Source organism: Chlamydotis macqueenii, chromosome 6 (genome assembly GCF_036417535.1).
Source record: "Chlamydotis macqueenii isolate bChlMac1 chromosome 6, bChlMac1.mat, whole genome shotgun sequence".
Lineage (NCBI taxonomy): Eukaryota > Metazoa > Chordata > Aves > Otidiformes > Otididae > Chlamydotis > Chlamydotis macqueenii.
The window spans coordinates 33,674,313-33,697,403 of record NC_141561.1 but is presented as its reverse complement, the minus strand read 5'-3'; the positions used below and the strand labels follow the sequence as shown (position 1 = coordinate 33,697,403).

The following is a 23,091-nucleotide window of genomic DNA, read 5'->3' as shown; positions in this document are numbered from 1 at the left end:
GTTACAATGACCTTCTGCTCCCTGCATTCAGGAATTTGAAGGTTTGTCTTTTTTTCCCCCAAACCTTTAGGGAGGGGTACACAAGTCTCTAGAGTGATTGATATTATATTAGTCAGTGTTTTGTTCTTTAACTGTGTGCCTGCACAAGCCTGAGCATGTGTGTGCTGCTACACACTGGCAAGGCAAGAGCGAGCCACATATCCTTTGTGTTGATGCAGTCGGGGTTTGGTTTAGCTGTGGGGAGTGCATTGCAGAGCAGTGAGAGACTCAGGCTTGTTCTGCCTCTCCATTTTGGCTTATGACTGTTGACCGAAGGTGTGTGTCCCTGGGCTTGCTAACCTTCTTTCCTAATTCCTCTTCTGCAACAGACACTGTAGGTTTTCTGAGCGCTTTGCACCAGCACACAGTAGATTGTGTTTTAAGGGAAATGTAGGAGACAGCCACACACACAAAAGAAGTCTTACAATCTCGTGTGATGACCTGGTGTGATAATCTGTTGAGATATTCCAAGGAGCTGTACGGGTAAGTTGTTCCAAGGCCAGGTTTTCACTGAAGGGGGAGTAAAGAGCATCGTGACTATGACTGAATTTGGGTTGTATATCGCAGCTGTGTTCTGTGGCAGAAGAAATTCTGGAGCGTTTAAAGCTACTGACTGGCGGAGGAGCAATGCTAATTTGCAACCTTGCCGCCACCCAGTATAATATGGTTTCTAGTTTGGATCAGTTCCAGCTGTCAGACCCCAATTTACTAACTGTGTTGGGAAGGACACAAGTTTTCTTTTAGAAGGTCAGTATCATTTAAGATTATTGAAAGCAAGGAAACCTGTTCCACCTTTATAAGGAAAACATTGCCGTGGAGTTTTTAGGAGCCACAGGGTTATAATGAACAACAAATGTATGGTACTTTGTGTAGTGTTTAGCTCAGCCTGAGAAAGAGAAAATAATGGAAGTCTCTTCTTTCTGCTTCTGTGTTCAAATGAAGGAAAATCAAAGCTGTTATACCAGAGCTATATATCAGCTAATATATTTTAGGAACTGTGGAATGATCATAATTACAAAAAAGTCCTCCAGAGAGGAATTATGACTCATAGTTTATGTTCTCTTTAGTGTTGCTATGGAAAAAGAGGTTAGTGCCAATGGTCATACAGCAATATTAATCTCTGATCTGAAAGAAAAATAAATAACAATGCCTGGCTTAACCCAAAGCAGATTTATTCTCAGTTACTGCAGCGCACTCCATTAAAGGGGATAACCATGTAAGAAAAATTAAAGATGACATTGATTATCAGTTCTCAACATGCAGTTAGAGAGAGTTCTTTATTTGAATCATTGTGCACTTCAGACTCCTGCATACGACTCGGCGGAGTGAGAGGAAGGGAAAAAAGGCATTTTGATCAAAAGGAGGGCAGGAAAGATCAGCCACCACCGACAGCTGCAAGTATGCTGATTAAAATTTCTTTATACATGCAGTTAGACTCAGCCTGGGGTTGATGCTGGTGCAAATGCAGATCCTGAAACAACCCCCTGGAAACAGGCAGTTTAAAGTGGTGGAAAGTGGCTCTCAGCCTTTTTCCATTTATTTGGGAAAGCGAGGGCCGTGAGTCAGAGTGGCAGATACTTACGTGCTGAGTCAGCACCCTCTGGGCAGCTCTGGCAGTTGTTTCCTGCCAGTTGTTTAGTTGCCTAGGCAAAACTCTAACCGGGACTGGGGCCAAACAGCTGCGTGTTTGCTTTGCTCAGGTGGTGAATCTTTTTCTTTGCATGCAGGAAGACTACCTGACACCTTCCTCTAGACAGCTAGAGTGAGTCTGTGTGTCTTAGTGGTTCACGGTAAATGTTTTCTATTTGCATACTCGACTTTGCTTTCAGAAGTTGGAGCTACGCTTGCTTCGTTGTTACCGACAGTAAAGACTTTGCAGTCAGAACTTAGCTTGACATTTTGCTCACAATGCACCCTGAAAAGCAGGCTATAGCCTTCCTTTCTGCCACACTGTTGCATCTGCTGTGCTGATGGCAGGAAAACTTTTTATTGTTGATGAGCTAAGCAGATTGCCTTGGGGAGATAGAGAGATCTCATGTCCTGAATCTACACACCCAGCTCTTACTGATGGTCACAGGAGTTGTACGTGTGGCTCAAAAACATTGTATGGCTCAGAGTCCTCTGAGCCAGCTGAAGGCTTTTCACTGTCTTTCAGGATTGGACTGGTCGCTTGGTGAGCAGTTTGCACTCTAACAAGTTGCCATTACTTCATTTTCTGAGTTTACCTTTTTTTTTAAGTGTGTGACCATCAATCCTCAGCCACATAACTGTTTGGCATTACAGCCTGTAACAATTAATGGTTTTCATTGCATCAGTGTAAAGGTCATACAGGTATATTTTACCTTCTGTTCCTTTTCTTCTTCTTCCCTTTCTTCTATCTCTTTAATTATCAAATGTGCTTCATTCAGGCCTGTGTGAGGGCTTTCACTGTGCTCTCTTATTTGACAGTGAAATGGTCCAGAAAGCCCCCGTCTGTGCCCTTTCACAGAGGAACCGGCTCATGGATTAGCACGTGGGGGTCAACTGGATGCTCTTTGCCCTTTCCCCTAAAAGGGAACAGAAATGTCAGCTGGTTTTCTGGCATTGAAATTGGAAGTATCAGCAGGCACTGAGTGCTGCTAGTTTAAATATTTATACCATAAGGACTTTATCACACCCTCTTTCTTTGTGCAAATCTCCCGCTGATTTCAGTGGATGTCAACCTCTGAATCTGTGCAGCAGCTAACAGGTCAGGTCTTCTAAGGAATAATGGTACGAGTGGAGCTCCCAGGCAGGCGCTGTACCTATATTATTGTGTCAAGAAGGCTAAACAAGCAGTTTTTTTAAAAAGTAATTATGCAGACAAACCTGTCAGCAGAAGCATGGAGTACCCGTGCATATGCTTGACATCTGCCAGCCTGACAAGATCCAGGCACATACTTCAGATACTTGAAAGAATACAGTTCTGCTGGTGCCGCGGTCTGTCTTGTCCCTGAAACACTTAGTTTTTCAGACTAATGCTTTTAGTCAGGACTTGAGAATGGAAGGAGGGGGAAGAAATAGCTTTTGGGGGACATCTCAGGATTTCAAGCTTACTTCTTACTCTGGTTTATAAGATGGCACAAAAGCAGACATTCACGAGTTGAGTAAACATTTTTCTCTCTTGCAAAACATGCTTATTAGGATTACAGACCCGCTCATCCTTGTAAATGTGTGATTGTGATGGAGAAAACATTTTATTCTAGTCCTACAACTGATGGCTGTGTGTGTAGTGTATCCTGCATTGGGTATTTGAATTAGTTCTCACAGATGCTCAGTATCTGCCTTTCCAATGGTTTTACTGGCTAGCGCTGTAATGCTCTTACAGCACTGTGCATGGGATTCGTTTCAGCATCTCTGAAACTGGATAAAGCATGGCCAGGGGTATTGTTTGAATTAAAGCTTAGCAGAACAAACAAACCAGGCATATCTGAAAGCAAAATGTAAACATGATGCTGAGGTTCCTGGTTAGCGCTTGGTGGCTGTGGGAAGTTGACAGCTGTTACATAAAGGTTAAACGTGCATTCTTTGGTCTGTCAGTAAAACTAAGCCTGCTAAAGACTATGTGGCACTCCAGAAGACATGAGTTTATCTGTGTGCATAAACAGAATATACACTTCAATATAAATATGCTTTCAGGACTATTTAAAGTATTAGAAGTATGCTGGGGTCCAATTAAAAATGCATATGGAGCTAGCAGATTATGAAAGTGCCTGACTACATTCAGATGGGCTAGGGATCTGACAAGTGTCTGGAAAGCAAAGCGCTGATGTTTGCATTGCTAAATAACAGCAGAGGATGTGAAAGAAAATGGTATAGGTAGAACGGGGACATGAACTGAAGTAATAACTGCTTGACCTTCACATTTCATCTTTGCCAGCTTCTCCGACTGCTTCTCCCAAAGACTGACATGGCTGTGTTTTACGTTATGCTTTTATTTGTAGTTAGTTACAAGTAAAAATGATTGAAATCAACTGTAGTTAATATGAAATAAAAATATAGCTGCACGAGTTATGCCATGATTTTTCTTACAAACAGTATCTCCTATATGATACCATACACTTAAGAGCTTAACTCTTACTAGTAATTAAGCTCTTATTGACTAACTTCCAGTGTGATTTACTGGTTACAAATATTACCCTTGTGGAGTAATATCTGTTAATCATTTCATAATGGTATTTTTGCTCTAGTTTCTATTTCCCACATAATTTGTGATTCTAAATACAAGTTGAAGGAAGCAACCTTTTAGTGCAATGTTAAGTATCAGTAGAATTTTTAATATATATATAAAATAAAAATAACCCACTGCATAAACAAACAAGGATGTAAGGTAACTGTTGTGGGTATTGTGCTTCCCTTTCCTCCCTTCCCCCTTACCTTTGTTAAGTGGCAGGAATGAATGTTCATAGTGAACAAACTACCCTGTAACCTCTCGTATTCAATGAATTTTGAAAAATTACAGACGTGTAATTTTGAGAGCAGGTAGGTGGTTTGATGAAAGTTATTAGCAGACAATCAAATCCTGTGGCTCTGCAGACTCACGCTTATGTAAACTCATCCCTGCCATGAAGTTCAGTCCATAACACGTTGTTCCCTTTAGACGTGCCTAAAAGAGTATTTCACCTTTTTGAAAAAATTGTCCTTACATCCCTGTAATTATCTAACTCTTCTGTGTAGATATAGCTCTATATATGAAATAATTTGTAAAAAGATAAATTATGCTATTTTCAAAATACTCTGAGATACAAAGTTGTGCAAGTGCAAAGTTTGATAGTATATTGCTATAAAGACTAAGAATTAATTATTTAGTGTTATCTGAGTATATATTCTTTAAGCTTGGAGTATAGATTTAATATTGTGGGGTTTTATTTTTGCTTTTTTAACATTTCATAGCACTTCATACTTTCTTCAATCTCCATGTTTCTATCAAATTCCTTCTATTTTTTTTTTTTCTTTTCAATTTCTGATCCCTTAAAGGTACAGTAACTGATCACACATTCATGCCTGTCACTAATGTACTTCCGTAACTCTGGTAGCTTGCAAAACAGCTTTTTGTTTCCACTTAAACACAGTCATTTCTTCTAAGTGAATAGCGAGAGACTACTGGCAAAAATCTTTCCCCCACTGAAATGGATGGAACCAACTTAGCAGCCTTGCCCTCTAAGTACTCTGCTCTGTTAGTCTTACAGCATTGTGGAGCAAAGCCTCAAACAAACTATATGTGTATGCACAGTCACTGAGGCTGTTAGTATTCACGGAGCATAGCGAGGAAACCAAAATCAAATGTTCTAATTGGTATTTGTACATTTACATACAAAACTACTCACAGGGCTGTGAAATACTGACAGAGAAGAAAAGAGAACAGACACAGGTTTTTGACTACTCTCCACGCATTCCTCTGACCTAACTATAAGAAAGCCAGCTGACTAGCTTGCTTCTGCTAGGCATATTCTTTTCCTGCTGGTATCTTACGCCAGCTGACAGCATCTCTAAATTAGTAAACACCACTGACTCGGCCTAAAATGGAGCATGTTGTAGGCTGTGTCATTGACCTGGTTCACTCTGTGTTCCAACACTATGCAATAAATTACTGCTGTAGAGAAAAAGATGGAAGAAACTGAATCCCTACTTCTGCCTGTGTAGCAGAAACCAGTTACTCGCCTAAGTAAAACTGTGCATATCTGGAAGGCAAAGGAAGGCTCGGGTTGATTACGCTGTTTGGTCTATCTGCAGGACAGCTGCTTGGGTCGTTTCTTCGTCAGATTGTTCTGTTTCCCCGCTGACTGGGTTGTTTCTTTCATCATACAGTTTCTGGCTAGAAACTTCAGGAGGCATCGCATACTCTTCATCATCTTCAACAATGGACAGCTCGATGTTGTTGTTTGTCATGGTGTTCCCTTCCATTCTGGTTTCCTTCTCTAGAGAGTCAGCTACGGCTTTGCCCTCCTCGGTCAGTGATGTGGTAGGTGTCATATCCGAGTGCATGTCGGTGAAGGACACTTCATCCTCATTCTCAGCTTGATTGTTGCTTGTAGTTTCTGTTGGTCTCTCCTCAGCTTCAGCAGGGCTTTCTCCTTCACGGACTTTCTTCACATTGAAGGTGAGCGGAGATACTTTGAAAGCTGAACTTTTTGAAGAGGAGGATTTCTGATGATGTACAGTAAGTGATTTCTTGATCTTTTCTCTCCGTTCAGGTGAGACAATTTTTGTGCTGATCTTGTTCATCTTCTTCTCGATGTTTTGGCGGGAAAATGCTTTCTTGAGGCTGTCTACCTTCTTGAGGCTGGATCTTTTAATTTTCTCAGCTCTTGATTCTTCTGTTTTCTCCTCTGCACTGTCATCCACATCATCTTCCTCGCGAAACATTTCATCATCTGAACCTAACTCCACTGTGTGCAAGGTTTCTTCCAGTGTTTTGTTCTCATCCACAGGCTCCTCTTTTCCTTCTGTAATGCTGGGAACAGGTTCTTTTGCGAAAACACTGGCAGGGATCTCATTTTCCTCCTGAAAGAATTGACAATATTTGAGTTTCATAGTTCACAGGACACAGATTTAACAAACAGAGCACAACCCTGAACAATTACTTTTTATTTTTCCCCCACAATGAGATGAAGGATGCTGAACGTTTCCTGTTGTTTCAGTATATTTAACCAGTAACAAGCCACTCAAAGCCTACTGAACCATTATCTGGTACAGTTTAAGACTAATGAGCTGTCAGCTGTAGGATTTCTCTTTCAGAGTGATTTGGAATGTATACAGAATGGAAATCCTGTTGTCATTTAAATTAGATATTCTTATTAAAGAGTTGAGCTGTGAAGTTGTACACCTATCCCTGGGGAGAAGGGATGGGATGGTGGCTAAGGAGGTTGTGCTACAGACCCCTGCATACACCTACAGAAGTCACATAACCCCCAGAGCTTTCAGTTTCTCTTGCCAAAGATTGGGAATATCGCTGCAGAGATGCTGGGTGTGTCTGAGGGGTACCTTAGATGCAAATACAACTGGCACTCTCACTGTATTTCAGAGAAATGTATGCTGCTGTTAAAAGTGGATTGTTGGTACTGAGAAGCCATGCAGTCCAAGATGCTATTTTACAATAATTTGCAGGAAAAAAAAAAAAAAAGGTAAATTTGGTTGGTAAATTGGTCAATTTTAAAAATACAGACAGGGCAACTCCTTGAAAAATGAAAAAAAAATGTTTAAGGCCTACAAAAATAAACAGGCATTACACCGCATAGAAAACACTAGTAGTCACTTCTAGCTATCAGGAAAATGATTGCTTTTTAGAAACAAAACCAAGAAAGGGCATGGAAAGAAATAGGTATCTGAAAACAAAACAGGCTGAACCAGGGCAGAAGCTGCAACTTGTAACGAGGGACCTCTGTGAGTACCGAGCACAGCAGCCCTGCAACCCGGAGCCGTTCAGAGGCTGCACAACGAACACTCTGTTCTGCAGGTTTTGGAGGCATCTGCCCATGCAAAGAAAAGGAGGCTCCTTGCACACTCCCTTTTCCTTTCAGAGTTGTTACGCCTTAGATCTGCATGTTCTGTATTCATTACCTTTTTTATCACTTTCAGACGGAGTACATGGAATATCACTTAGTGTTACGGATTGGAAAGATTTTTTTTAATCCTTCCCCCCCTGCCCTTATTTATCTTCAGATACGAGAAGCAGTAAGTGCTGAGTGAAATGGTTGTAATAGTCTCAGATCTGTCCCTAGTGGGCCTGAGTGTACAGTTAAGGGGAAAAAAGGCCACATACACTTTGAAGTTCATGCTCATTATTTCAGGACTGAGCATACAGTTGTGATCACTGGAGAGAAAAGTGGCTCGAGTTAAATTTGCTGTCAAGACTGTATAAGGATGTCTTTATGAATATACCACAGTGCTTTGTACATGGTTGTCTTTAAAAACAAAATAGTCCATATAGACTGTGATTCAGGTGTGTTGATGAGTATCCCCCAAGGACAGAAAAATGAAAAGTATGAAAGAATGGATGGCTGTTTGACAGTGTGTATGTGCTTTGCTTCTACGATGTCTGCACACCTTCCTGGACCAGTGGCCTCAGTCGGACACACTGGCACAGAGGAAGCTTTCCAAGCCCTTTGCCTGCAGTGGAACATCTAATAAAGCCAGCTCTCTTCTCCCAGCACATAAAATGTTGTTGCAACTATCGGCAACAGTGACCAAGATAACAAAACAAAGAAAAGCAGCACGGGCTTTAAGTGAAAACAGCTGTAACTGCAGTACAAACATTTATATTTTCTCTCCACTGCAGTTAATGAAATGCAGATAACACGAGTGGGTGCAGTTGTTAAATTATTCCCTAGAGCACAAGAACTCAGTATAAAGCATAATTTATGTGTCTTTGCATTTTTTCCAAGCCTAGGTAATCACATACAGTTTTAAACATCTGAACATGCAGGTTTAAGTGCCTGAATGGCATAGAAAACTCTGATTTTAATGAGTAAAGATAGGCTGTAACTTTTAAAGTGTTTAATCTAGGAAAGTGGTGTCGTGTGAGATTGATCACAGTGCAGTCTGAGCCAGAGATGGGCCTGTGTGGCTCTCCTCAAGGTCAGCTGAGTTCTATGTCTGCAGTACTCACGTTAAACTGAAGAACTGCATGCAGTCTCTGGGAAAATACAGACATAGATTTTATTTCAATTTTTATCAAATTTGTGACTGAGTAGAAGTGAGACTGTCAAACTATCCATAAATATAAAGAAAAAAAACCCAAACAAATATATACTACATAATAATGTGCTAATGATTCAATTAATAGGAGGTCCTAGGTGGTCTCTGGCTATCAGACAGTACTGGCATTCAAGAAATCACCTCACTGTTTAAGCTTCCTGCATGGCCCTGGAAAACACCAGCCTCTGGGCATCTATTACTCTGCTTGTGAAATGGGAATGACGTGCTTTCCTACCTCCTGTTTCTAAAAGACCGTAGGATTACAGGAAATACTAAAATGCAAATGAAAATAAATTAAATAAAATGCTTTGGAAATACAAAGGTGGTATAGTAGGAACGCTCTGTGGTGGAGCAGACATTTCTATTTCAAATGTAGTTACTGATAACATGTTATAAGTGAGCTGTTGGTAACTTCTTGGTCTAACAAGTTTATATGACACATATTTTGTTTTGATACATTTTTCAAGCAGTCTGGTATTTCATTTAGGAAGACGAGAACAATACACTGAAAAATGCCAACCGTTACAAACTGCGTAACTATTTTCCATGCCAAAAAAAGTAGAACGTTGATCTTTTCTTCTTGACCTAATCTAAAATTCTGAGAAAGCAATACATCTTTTTATTTTCAACATCCGTGTTCAAAAACAGCACTTGCATTTTCTCAGATGAGCTTGACTGTAGGTAGCTAGCTCTGAATTTTATTTTTCCATAGAGGAGCTGACTGGCCTTGTGCAAGTTCTCTGTGAAAAACAACTCTTGCTAATACTAGTAATACTTGCAAAGTTAAAATCAGTGCCTTCCCTGGCTTTGATTAGCCATTCTTGGGAGCCTTCTGTAGGTCATAATCTCAACCCTAGCTTTTACCAGAGAGGAAGATCCATAACAGCATACTACAAAACAGGACGGCCTGAGTGAACAGGTCGTTAATTTACTTGGGAGTGCTGAATCTCTGATGCTGCCTAAGGGAAACTGGTCTGCTTTGGGTTGGATTTTTGTTAGATTTGTGGTAAGAGGCCATGGCCCTCAAGAAGGGGAGATGGTATTTTCCTTTGCTTACAGCAGTCCAGGCTCCTCTGTACTCTGTAGATGCTGTTATATGCCTAAATGAGTACTAGTCTAAAACTTGTTTTGCTACACAAAATAGGTCAAAAGATGACAAATCGTTCTAAAAACAGGCTATAGCTCCACCTACTTTCCTTCAGACAAATAAAAGCTCTTCAGACCTGGTGTCACCATGGGGAGGGAGCAGGCTGGGACTGCAGGCAAGGAGGAGGAAATTGCCAACTGCCCATTTGTATGTCCTGTGCCAGCTTGGGGTGTTTTGGGAGTCTGTTGTGGGTTTGGCTGCACTGTCGTCGTCCCCCCACCCCCGCCCCAGACCACCCATAGCACAGCTGGATCAAGCCCTGTGAGATATTGTCATTAATCCATATAAGAGTATTCTACCTGCAAGGCTCCAGTGGGAAATTTAGTGGTTAAATAATAGCATTATTGGTTTGGTAATTCTTCTGTTTCCTCTCACTTGTTCATTTTTGAGTTTGACATTGCTTTTTCAAAAGATTATTGCAGTGACTCAAACAACAAGATACAACCGAGTGGCTCATTTCCTGTGCCGCCCTCTTGCTTCATTTCAGAATGAAGCATGTACCAAGAGCAGCGTCTGAAAGGGGCTTGAGTATCAGCGTGCTTGACCCCGAGCTGTAATTTTTACTTATTTTATATCTCTCCTATTCACTAGTAAACATGGCATTTAATTGAAAAATTAAACATGAGCCTTTTCTATCTGGCATTTTGCTTCTGCAGCTAAAATAGCAAACAAAACCCCCACCAAACCAGAACCAAAAAGCTGGTCATGTGGCAAGAACAAAATAGAGGGGAACAATGCCAAAGCTTAATAAGGATTTTTAAAACAGTCACTTCAGTGTTTTGCTAAATTGCTGTGTCACTTGTGGCATTTGTAATAACTTTTGCATCCCCAAATGCTTGGAGTGGAGGTCCATTAAAATGTGTCACCAATTAAAGAAATATATGTAAACTAGGAACAATGCAGACAGTCTAGGGAGAGAAAACTAAGAGCATTTTAATGGAAAATATGTAAATAGCTGAACTTCTCTAAATGCAGTTCATTCTCAGCGTGTACGCAGAGGGAAAGCTGATGCTGGCGAGTGGCAGCACAGTTTCATAAAATGCAGAGCTGGACTCAGTCATGTGTTTTGACTATGCTTGGTGCTCCCACCAAGTATCGGCGAGTTTGAGGTATATGGTGAGTGCAGAACTGAATGACAAATTTGTAACTTTATTTTCATACCCAGCTGTCTTCCTAAGCTGGAAAAGCGGGTCCTAATGAGAAACATGCTGTGTGAAGTTTGGGATTGGGTTTTTTTTCAGTGGAAAAGAAGAACCCTCCAACTGAAGAGAAGTCTCTTATTTCCCTTTTGTTTTTACAGAAATCTGGCATCAATATGAGTTCATTACTGCGACTTCTTCTTCCTGCAATTGTTTTTCCATGGATTCCTGCTCAGGGCAGTACAGAAACCCAGCCCGCCCTCTGTTCTCTTCCCTCTGTACAATTATCCTAGCAAGGTGGTGGCCTTCCTGACTACCAAGTCATCCCACCTCCACCTTGTAAGGAGACCCCACGGGAGATTTTGAGGAGGTGGGCACACAGGTAAGGTGCCTGCCCAGGCTGGCAGCAGGCATGTGGGCACAGCCTCGTGAGCACTTGCCATCCCTCTGGGTGCAGCCGCTTCCTGAGTGGAAAATCCCATCTCCTCCTAGGCTCTGACAGAGAAAGCCCTGCCCTGCCTGCCTTGGCCACTCTCCCACACCTTGGGAAGCTCTGCTGGCCACCCTGGCTTTCCAGACAGGCCAGTGTCCGGAGCAATTCCCAGCTGACAGCTGAAATTTTTTTACTGAATTTAACTGCAGTGTTTCTTTTTTTAAGGCTTGTGTTCTTCATCTGCATGAGCTCGGGATCAGTTAAATTCATCTCCCCTCCGCCACAGCAACATATTTTCCAGTGAGAGGCGGCAACACAGTCAACTAAATCCTTGTAAAAGCAATGAAGAGCAGGCCTCCTGTCCAAAGGTACCACCACAGTGATGGGCAGTGGACAAGCAGTGGATTTTCTTTAGCTGTTGTTCTGGGACCTGTCTTGTTTGCTTTGGGTTTGTGCACCCAGTGTTAAAAGACGGCTCAGAGGTTTAAACAGGTGTTCGCTTTGCAACGCTATTTAGTGTCAGGAAACAAAGCCAAGCCAGCCCTCCCTTGTGGGGATGCTACGTTATGCTTCAAACCCTTCTTGGTGAGTTTTACCAGTGCTTTTACACAGTGCCTGCAAGTCACTGCCACTAGCCAGCAGAAATGTTGATCCCCAGCTGAGGCAACCCTAACTGCCCATACACAGCTCTGTTTTTGTCTTTCTTCTACACAGGGTCATCTTAAAAAGCTAAAATTTGGGTTCTCTGAAGGAAGATGCTGTAGTTGCAATAGCAAGGCCTTAATTCTCACACTCACAGGTAGCAGAAATGCCACAAAATTATCTTCCCACAGGCCAAGCTGGTGCACGCTCCCCATGGGAAATGTTCAAGGTCTAGGACTGAACCTGGAGGCAGGAATGAGTCACTAGCTAATATGGCCTGGGAGATGGCAATGTTTTGACTTAGAGTAACAGATCTTAAATTACTTGGAGAAGTCCAGAGAACATGTGTCTTTTAATTTACCCAGTCCCTGGAGTAATTTCCACATTCCTTCTAGGGTGGAAACCACTGGGCTTGGTACATGCCACAGCTCCTCCTCTTCTGGCTTGACAAGCGTGGAGAGTAATTTGGGAGAACAATGAGCAGGGAGGTGGGGGCTTCCTTTCTGGGGGAAGCACCTGTACATTAACCAGGCTTGCCAGCTTTTAAAATCAAGTTCTGCTCTGTTGTTTTGGGTTTGTTTAAACAGAAAAAAAAAACCCCAAGAACCCAAGGTGTAGAGTTAGCTACTGACAGATGTAACATGCAGCTGACAAGTTTACCCTGAGGAGCTGATGGGCCCGACCTGTGGCTGCTCCATCCCCATGCCCACTTTCCTTCCTTCCCCCGTGGGTTGTCGAGGTTTTTGTTTTGTTTTGTTTTTAAAAGATGTAAAAGTCACGTCCTGTGTTTAGTTAATGCTCACACTGTGTTCTGTCCAGACCATTGCTTAAAAAGGGGAAAATATGCAAACTGCCGCTATCACTGGATGGACTCCCAGAAAGCTGAGTTTTTAGCTGAATTTTTAGCTCATCCCTGAATGAGCCGGAACAGCCTGAGGAGCAAAGTGGGGCGTGAGGCCGAGTGTGACAGGGAGCTGCAACACTGCACCTCTCATGCTTCTGAGGGCAGATGAAAGGGCAGTTTTTAGGGGCAGTGCTAAGAAAAAGGGGCTCTTTTCTCAAGTTTGCTGATAAAAATGGTTTTACAAGTTTGCTTAAAAGAACCCCAACACATAACAAAACAACTCTTTCCCCGCATATGCTAAGTTACTAAAAGATGGCTCTTTGCATAAGTTTGCTGAGAATAAAAAGTGCCTCTTTCCTAAGTTTGCTAACAGTTAGCAAAACTAGGTCTCTTTCCTCAGGTTTGCTAAGAGAGCTCTTTCTCCAAGTTTGCCAAGAGTAAAAGAGGGCTTCTTCCCCAGTTTGCTAAAAGTTAGTGAGAAAAGGGCTCTTTCCCCGCGTTTGCTAAGAGTTAGCCAAAAAAAAAAAAAAAAAAAGGGCGTTTTCCTCAAGCTTGCCAAGAGTTAGCAAAAAAAAGACAGCTCTTTCCCCAGGTTTGCTAGGAGTTAGTAAAAAGACTGCTTTTCCCCCAAGTTTGCTGAAAGCACGTTTTCCTCCCAACTTGGCAAAGTTAGCCAAAAGACAGCCTTTTTTCCCCCAAGTTTGCAAAGAGTTAGCAAGTCGCCTCTTTCCCCATGCTTGCTCGAGTTAGCAGAAAAGGGGCTCATCCCTCAAGTTCAGCTCGGTGTGTCCGGGTGAGGGGGGGACATGGGGTGCAGGGGGTGTCCGTGGGGCCTCTCACCTGGAAGATGAGCACCTTGAAGCGATCCCGCCGGAGCAGCTGGGCGTGGTGCTGCTCCAGGCGTCGCACCTGGTCGCATTGCCTCTCCAGCCGCTCCCGCACGGCGCGGGTATGGGCGCACACCTTCCGCGACTTTTCCAGCAGCTTCTCCACCGCTTCCCCCGTCGCCCCGTGGCTGCGGCACAATTTCCCCAGGTCTCCCTGGATACCCCGCACCGCCCCTTCCAAACCCCGCTGCCTCTGCTCCATCTGCCGCTGTTGCCCTTCCACCGCTTCCAACATCGATACCAGTTTCTCCAACAAGGCCAGGACGGTCAAAGCGTTCACCTGCCCCCCGACCGCCTCCGAGGGCGGTAGCGGGGGGACAGCGCTGCCTCCCGCCGCTTCCCCCATGGCTGTGCCGGGATGGGACGGCGGAGGCCGCCGCTGCTCTTAAGGCCTGAGCCTGCCCCCTCCCCCGGGGAGGTTTCGGGCTGAGCCCGCCCCAGGCCGGAGGCCGCCCGGGACGGGGCCTGGGGCGGGCCCGCGGTGGCTCCCCCCATCCCATCTCACCCCCTCTTTTTAAAAAAGCAATGGGTGTATTCTCGCCCCACGCTTAGCCAACGGCAACAGTCGCCTCCTCACAAAGCATCAGTAGATGGCAGGAGATAACCGCGAAATGGTGGCTGGGGATGGGAGACGGCGGGGGCGGGGGGCGGGGGCGCCGGGAGGAAAAAACCCCAACGGCTGCCGGAGAAGGGGCTGGGAAATGGGGAGAGGGGAGTGGAGGTGGTGGTCCGGGAGAGTTTGTGGGTGTGGGTGGGAGTTAAAGCCCGTGGCTTAATCTGAAGGGGTTAAACTAACATAAAAAAAAATTTATTACAATCAATTAACGATTATTACAACAATACATTAATATTAATATGTTCTGGCAATATATCATAATTATGTATAGCGATATCTTATTAGTTGGCATAGTTATTCTTATATAATATTAATATATTGATAATGAGGTATAATAACTGCCATAATAACTGACATACTCGTAATATATTCACACGCGGTGAATCAAATCTCCCTCCACTCCTTCCACACAGCAAGCACTCCATGCAACACGGAGAATGTTTTTTTATAATAATAATTTAAATCCTTCTAATAATAATAGTAAAAATAATAATTTTTAATAATAATTTATGTGATGATGATCTGCTCCTATCCTATCCTTGGTTTTATTCTTACTTTAAAAAATTCTGGCATTGCATGCGGTGCTCGCTGGGTGGAAGGAGTGCTGGGAGATTTGATTCAGCGCCCGCGATGTGGAGATTAGCTGGGCAGATCCTGGCTGGACTGTCCAGCGTTTCTTCGGTAAAAAATCATAGGGTTAGAACAACCGGTTTGGGGGAATAGCGATAAACTGGGTGTGGTGGCAGAGGGGTAGTGTTTTCAAGCTTTTGCGAGGCACCAAAAGGAACTACTACCTAGCGTGAAGAAATATGAAACTGTTTATTTAGAATAGTCCATAACTGTTCCCAGGTCTGATCCAAAGCTGTTATCGTCAGGGAAGATATTACAAAGTTCCACAGACTTGGGTTGCTCATCCGTATGCTGACGTTCTCAAGCACAGTCAATTTCTTTTTATCTTCTGTTCTTGACATTTGCCTGGTAACAGGACTTCTTGCTGCAGCGCAGATGTTTCTAATACTTGGGTATATAGAATTCTAATACTTGGGTAGCTGAAATACAATATTTTCTAATACTTGGGTATATATAATTACTCCATGATTTTCCTGCATCCTGTAAAAACATCTATTTGGAGTCCAAATGGATCCTCACCCTTTCTTTTTGTACACAGAAACTATTTGAATCATTTTACTATGAGAAGGAATAAAAATTAATGACTTAAGAATAATGCAAATGAGTTAGCCGTTTCAATCACCGCATGTTTGAGTCCCTGAATGTTCAGCAGCATTACTGTTAGTACCTGATTTTTTCGTCCTTGCTTTTTTTCAGGCTGCAACTTCTCTTTCTCAAGTTGTGAGAGCTTGAAAAATGCATTTGGTGAGTGAGTTCACTTATGAAAAAAATCATGGAGCCTGCCAGAGATGTCAACAAGGAAAGTATGCCGACGCTGTAAAATATGCAGGCAGAGGGGAGTGGACATATTTTAAAGGGAGCAACCTAAACAAAAACCTTCTGTTTCCGCTGGCTCTCCCTGGCAGCACTACCTGGTATGCCCTTCGTATTTCCAAAGGGCTGCCGGTATCTGCCCCTCTCAGTACAGGGTCCTGCCCAGCTTGCTTCTGTGCTCTCTCCTTTTTTTTTTTTTTTCGGCTGGGACCTTGGAGCCTGGGCAAGGAGGAGGCATTTTTGCAGAGAGCAGTGACTAACGTTGCTCTGGCGGGGTCTAACGCACTATCGGTGTGTGGGTGGGTGGGGAGAAGGGCAGGAGTTCAAACCGGTCATGGTTTGTATCAGAGGCAGCACACGCTGCTGCCGGCCCTGCTGCCTGCAGCAGCACCGCTCGTGGCTTTTGCTCTCCTGGCAGCCTTGTCCCTTGCAAAGCCAGAGGAACAGCACACCCAGCTCTCCTCCCTGTCTCCATTTCAGCTCCAATCCTCCTTCCTCTCCCTTTCCCCATGGAAGAAACCCAACTCTGTCCATGTGCAGCTACGTATCTTCCCTGTGGCGAAATAACTTTTTTTTTTTTTTTTCCAAAATTATTGGAAAATAATTTGCTGTGGCAAAGCCCTGGCCTGGCTGTGGTCCTGGCTGCTGGACAAGCTGTCTTCCGAGCTCATCTCTGGCTTGCACTTTGGAGCCTTTCTCCCCGAGCCATTCTGCATCAGCCTTCTACTGTATGTGACACATATGCATGATGGAGGAGATAGGCACACTATCTTTGTAATCAAAATAAACACTCTCCTGACTCCTGTTATGAGCCTTCTGCAAAGGTTCTGCAAGTTTTTGAGTGTTAAAACTCCCAGCCCTGCGTGCATGCTAGGGAAAAGCTGCAACACGCCATGATAGCCAGCACAAAATCCCAAGTGTGGTTTCCCAGTTATTCCTCTGAGCCGGCAAAGCAAAGCCAGGGACAGCGGCATTGATGTAGCTGCAAGACCTGTTGGCACCCACCGCAGAGGATTCCTTGGAGTCCCTGTGGCTTGGGATGTGCCGCGTTGCCCATGTGCTCCCTGCACAGCCTTGCCACTTGGGTCACTGGCCCTGAGGTGATGCCGCGGGGAAAGGGCAGGTAATGAGACCAGGAGTAAGATGGTCCCAAACCGGTACCTCTCCCAGCTGTGGGTTTTGACACCGGCTGTCAGCTCTGATTACCTGTCACCTTTGTAACAACGCTGTCAGGCTGACCGAGCTGCTGGCACTTGGAGGAATCTGAGACTTTTTGTGCAGATTTAGGGTGGTTTTTTTTTTTTTTGCTTTATTGATTAATTTGGCAGGGTAGTGGAGGAGGTTTTTTGGCCAAGTTGCAATGCAGGTTTTACCAGTGCGAAACTTTCTAGAGGAAAACATTTTACGTTTATTTAGAAAGAAGCAGCATTAAAGAGATTAAATTTATCAGGGTCATCCAATGTAAGTCAAGAGTTCTTTTCATGTAAAATCAATGTGTGTGAGTTATACGGACAGAAACTGGAGGTTAACTCACTCGTTAGTCACGTGGTGCTAAGGATAATAAATGTTTGATGCTGGAGCATTACAGTTAATTTATTAGGCGTGGAGTAATAGGCAAACCAATATGACAGGAAAGGAAGGAGAGGGGAATTAATAGGGGAAGGAAGAACGACAGAGACCGTACAGGTCATTCTCAGCTTATTGAATTTCATGTCCAAGCTCCCACTGACTTTAAAGGTATGGCATGAGGCCATCCAACTGCGCGAACGCAGGTAGGGGGAGAGCTGGTTGATGAGAAAGGCTATGGGAGGGGAGCCCAGCAAGGGAGGAAGGGTGCCTCGAGGGGGCTCATATCTGCTCCCAGGGGAGAAAAGAGAATACATACAGGATGGGAGAGGCCATGCTGCATCTTCTGGCACAGGGACCAGTGGCATCTGCAGCCAGTGAGCGGCTGAAGACGGGAAACTTGGTTGCCTCTTGCTGGAGGGTTTCTCTGAGGGCCGGTCTTGGGTCACAGTAACACTTCCCTCCCGTCGATCTGCTCCTTCTGTCGCGGTGACATTTGTCATACCGTGGGAGCCTCTGCCTTTCAGCCAGGGTTGTTTGAAACTGGCCAAAAGCTTCTGGGGAAATGGAGGCCAGACTGGCTGGTTCGTTAAACATGCACGGTGATTGAGCAGGTTTTGTGTTATTAGGCAGTGAGGCTAAAAGTGCTGTTGGGCTGTGTCCCAGCAGAAGGCATTTCCCCACCTCGGCCACAGGCTGCTCCTTACCCTGGCACAGCACAGAGAAAATAGTCCATCAACCCGTAACGCCTTTTGATGTTTTCTTAGAATAAAATTGTATGTCTGTTAAGAGCCAGTCTCAGCAGCAGCACCCGGTTTGTGTTGCGCTGTAAAAGCATTAGAGAAGAAACATAATGGATTAGAGAAACAGTGACTGATTTACTGCATTGTCTTTGGCACTGAGCAACCAGTTTGGACCAGTACAACTGACCCAGCCCTGCCGATAGATGCCAGTAAACATAGTGAATTATGAGCAGACTCTCGTTTAGCAATAGTTACCATTATTTACATTTTGAGAAGATATCAGATGTGATGTGGTGTTTTGCATATAGGAGCAAGCACTGGGCTGGAGAGGAGATATCTCTTACTGCTTCACAGCTCCCGGGGCGAGGGAGACAACATGGGAGGCTGCACGCAGCGTGACAGCTACGCAGAATATTTAGCATGAGGGGAGCAAGTGGAAACCCACCACCTGTGTATGAGGTGGATTGGGATCTGGGCAGCGTGAGGGCCCTGGGATTTCTACTGGGAGAGGGAGAGGTTGCTGAGAAGGGAGCCATCGAAGGAGGATGGAGCAGCAGCATCCTCGGTGCACTGGCAGCACGAGCCTTTGGGAAGCGGAGAGAGACTATGGGTGAGGCACCAGCTGGAAGAGGCTCCAGGCAGAGACCATCCCTTCCTGCTCCACTGTCCCTGGGGTGCCCAGAGGAGCAGGGCATCGTCCCCTCCCTGCAAGGACTCTGCTTGTCCTCATACCCATCCAGCCCACTCCCCCAAGGAGAGAACCGCCCAGGGCCTGGCTTCTAGCTGGCAGCTCCGTGCAGACAAGAGTAACTGTCTTTGGAGAGCCAATATGTGAGAGTGGGAAATTTGGAGAGCCACTGCTGGGAGAAATTTTAATATTTGGGGAAAGAGAGAGATGAGGCTGGCTGATGGGAAATGTATCATCATAAAAGAACATGAAACTGCAATTTCGCTCTCTTGTGCAAATGGTATCCAGTGGAACTTAATATGCAATGAAGAAATCCACTTCCACTTTATCGGCCAGACTAAATCATGTTATGCACAGGAGACTTCCTTTTGCTGTGTGCCAAATAGTAATAATTCTATGCAGACTTGTAGACAAGGAAAAAAAATAAGCCATATAAAAATACCATATGTGCCAGGCATTTTCTGTGTATTTCCTCAGACATTTGAGGAGCACAATAATAAACTACTGGGTTTTTTTTTCTTTGAAAAGCAAATTAAGTTTTGTGAAAGGGGAAAGCATAGTTTCCTCAGCTTCAGATAAAGGAGAATATTTCAACCACTCGGTTGGCCTTTATTGCAGCTCAGACAAAAGCAAGGTCAGGACACCAGCAGATACAAATTGAACAGCATATGGGCAGTTAGACCGGACTTGCCAATTTATTGTATTCATCTAGCAAATATGTGGGGCACAGAGCAGGATAAGCAAGTCCATTAATATCAGAATAAAAAAAAAAAGATATGGCTGTGATATTAAAAGGACATGAAAAATGGCCAGATCTGCAAGATGGGCCATGATTGCCTATGGGGAGCTGGCTCTGCTCTTGGAGCAGAGAACCAGCTTCATCCTCGAAACCTGCTGCCATGGCCAAGCCTTTGTGGTGGGTGTGAGAATCCACAAGGTCACAGGGAACCGGAGCTTGAGGGAGGGGTTTTTGTTGTTGTTTTCAGTTAAAGCCCTTTCCCAATGGAAGATGGGCTTTTTGGAAGTGAGATTAAAATGCTCACTGATGTCTTAAATTTCCTCCAAAGATGTCAGGTTCTTTGGAAGAAAATGCTGAGTTTTTTCGCAGTTTCAGATCAGACACTATATATGGAAATGGAACTACTTTTCCCTTTCATTTTTGGGTATTTCTAGAAAAAGAACAGGTAGTTTTCAGTAAAAGGCCTGTCTGCTTGCTCTTTCCTCCTCTACTGAAAGACAGTAAAAATTAGAAAGTTTTTAATAACTTAAAGCTGAATACACATGGATACTTTTTCTTCTAGGATACTTCTTATTACAATGCGTCCTTAATGATTTATTATCCTTTGAAATTTCTCAAGGAACATTCTTGGAAAGGATGAGGACGATCTGCTCCTGTGAAGACTGACAGTGTTCTCATGCTGCTCTATGGAGATTGCTCAAGGTGATGCCTCTTCCTAATGGAGGGGAGATTTTCTAGCAGTAAATTGGGGATTACGATCAGTATTGTGCTAAAAAGGAGTGTGCCTCTATCTGGCACATTCCTCGGGGTTGTTATTATTGGTAAAAAGCTGAAAGAAGAGCTTTTCCTACTTCGTAATCAGGCTGTTTGGAAGAAGATGATAATGAAATCACATTTAATGGAAGCAAATAGAACATTAATTATGTGAAAAGCAGGTGTATTGAGGAGACCTGTTTCTGCAGATAACTGGGGAGACTTGAGTCACTTTCGATCTGCAGACACACCATCATTCATATCCTTTGAATCTTTTATTTGGGATGAGCTATAATGGACCTGGAATCTAGCGAGTGTCTTTCCCTCATTGCTGAGGCATCTGTCATGTCGTGCCATGTGACTTCATGTTCTTCAGATGACATCGCAGGAGATTAACAATGTAAAGCCAAGCATGATAAATATGACATGGCATGTCCAAAACAATACTTGCTTTTAGTAGATCAGTTATCCTTTAAAAGCTAGTATTTAGGTTTGTCCTTAGATAATTCAATAGCTCCCATGTCTGGTAGGAATGATGTCAACCTGAGTTACTGTTTCTGATGAACAGCGATGACGGGAGAAGGTGGCATGAAAAGGATGCAAGAACAGCAGACTCTGGGTGTGCATCCCAGAGCTCTTTTCCGAGTACCTGGTCAAGGTGAGATTTGTGGGGCTGAGCATGATAGCGATGTGAGAAATGGTCAAATGGGATCTGTCACGGGCCAGTTGGCCTCAGTGATAGCATTTGCCCACCACAGCGCTCTTGATTTTTCTATATGCTTTTTATCCTCAGGTCACCACTAGCACGCCTGTATTAAGGTGTGGAAAGAAAAAGGAAAGAAAAACAAACACCTAAACATACAGTAAATTGTGTGAATTGGGTAAATTAGGAACTGTTGAAATCAAATTTTTAAGAAGCAAACCAGGACTTCAACCTTGACCGGCCAGCTTCTGGTGAAAAACTGCATCTGCTGTGACCTGGTAGAGCTCCAGGGAGAAGCCAGCCTCTCAGCCCTCTGGGAGAGCCAGGGTTGGAGAGTCTCCCAAAAGCGGGGGTGCGTCCCAGCCTCCAGAGTTACTCCTTCTTCACAGAAGAATATTTTGAAAACTGTTTATTCTTGTACATGAAAAACAGAAATCTAGGCTGGAAGAAATCTTGGGTATTTGACAGTGTCCTCTCTCCTCTCTCTCTTGCACTCTCTCCTTACTCTTTTACACATGCCCTCTGCATATTGTCTTGTGTCTGTTCTTGATGGTAATTATTTTCAGCAATTGAAAGCACTTATTAACTTAGTTATATAAGAAGTAGCATGTTTTTTCAGAGCCCCTGTTGAGGTTAGAAATAAAAAAGGTTAAATCAGGTACCGAGCATCCGCGGCGCATAGTATTAATACCTTATTTATTATTGCACAGCTATTAAGTGTTTTTATTCAGAAGTATTGAATAAGCAGAAAGCCATCTACATAGGACATGGCTAAAATGTCAGGCTGCAAATTAATTTGTTTACTCAGTGAGGATTTTAGACCCGCTCTCTTGCATGCTGTCATGCTCTGGGTTACAGGCAATGACCCCACATTCAAATCAAAGCCATGAGCGGGGTGAACTTAGTTTTTAACCTCAGCACAGGTCACCCAGAGTTATTTACGTGTATTGGCTACAGAACTGAACCCGTGATGCTGTTCAGTGTTTCAGATGACCACTTGCTTGTGCCCTGCAGCAGCCTGTAACTCACCCTGGTGCTGCGTACCTCCTCCGGCTGTCATCTGGGAGAGTTTCCCATTGCCTGCTCCAGAGGCACAGAGGGGCTGTTGCAGCTGTGAAGCAGGAGTACGTCTTTCCCTGCAAAGTTTTTTTTTTTTATTTTAGGCCGTGGATCTTTAACTACTAAGTCCTGATGCTGCCCAGAGGCTCCAGGCTGTGTTGCCAGGCTTTCTGGAGACGTCTCGGACAGTAACCACAATTTAGGGTTGCAGCCATGTAAAGGTTGCTCCTGCTGTGAGAAAGGATGGTGAAGGGGTTGCCCTGGGTGCACTCTACCACTAGTGATCCTTTGCTGAAGCTGGTTTTGTTTTGCCGTGTTGAATGTGTTTGAACAAGATCTTGGAATAGTTTTCTGTTCTCTAGGTGGCTGTGGAAGCGGTGTGGCAGAGAAGCTGGTGGGATAGCCTTCTTTCACGCTGGCCTGTTGCTGTGCATCAAATCTGGATGCTGTTCCCGAGCAGATCAGCCCTGAGATCTCCGCTCACACTGCCAACGCAAAGATCAATTAGTCCCTGTCATGTGGGGTACTCTAAGGAGGAGACCAGTGCACTACCAACTGGCCTGGCCCTGCAGAGCCATTTTGTGTCTGTCACCAAGGAACTATCAAAGAGTAATGACCTTGTCACTACTATGCAACTGAGAGATGTGAAGCGATGACCCAGATGTGTAAGACTCCATCCCATAATTAGTCCTCCCAACCAACCAGCTGCTATGCCATTGCTTTTCAACTGGCTGTCGCCTCAGTTGCATACCCACATGGTGCTGCTTGAATAATTTCACTAAAATTTCTTGTAAGTGGAATATAAATCAATGGCAACTGTACCTATCCCCGTCTGCGCAAGGCCAGCTGTGGCCAGATCCCCAGATCCCACCGCTTCCCCTGCGAATGGAGATTCATCTCTTCTGCTCTCCATCGCCTAGAAAGGGAGGACAGGG

General features: G+C 44.1%; 1 protein-coding gene across 1 annotated transcript; it reads right to left on the bottom strand.

The window, feature by feature from the left end:
- Positions 1 to 3,972: 3,972 nt before the first annotated feature.
- Positions 3,973 to 14,267, bottom strand: CAVIN2 (caveolae associated protein 2). Its single transcript, XM_010115473.2, has 2 exons — positions 13,800 to 14,267; positions 3,973 to 6,561 (listed from the first exon to the last, which is right to left on the bottom strand). Exons 1-2 carry the CDS (start codon positions 14,190 to 14,192, stop codon positions 5,767 to 5,769), a joined length of 1,188 nt encoding a protein of 395 aa, XP_010113775.2. The 5' UTR covers positions 14,193 to 14,267; the 3' UTR covers positions 3,973 to 5,766.
- Between the last annotated feature and the right edge of the window lie 8,824 nt (positions 14,268 to 23,091).

What these genes read in the sequence shown, in the direction of transcription:
- CAVIN2 (XM_010115473.2), bottom strand. Translation starts at nt 14,192, where the DNA reads ATGGGGGAAGCGGCGGGAGGCAGCGCTGTCCCCCCGCTACCGCCCTCG. An exon ending in TCAAGGTGCTCATCTTCCAG is followed by an intron (nt 6,562 to 13,799) that starts GTGAGAGGCCCC and finishes CAATTCTTTCAG; the next exon opens with GAGGAAAATGAGATCCCTGC.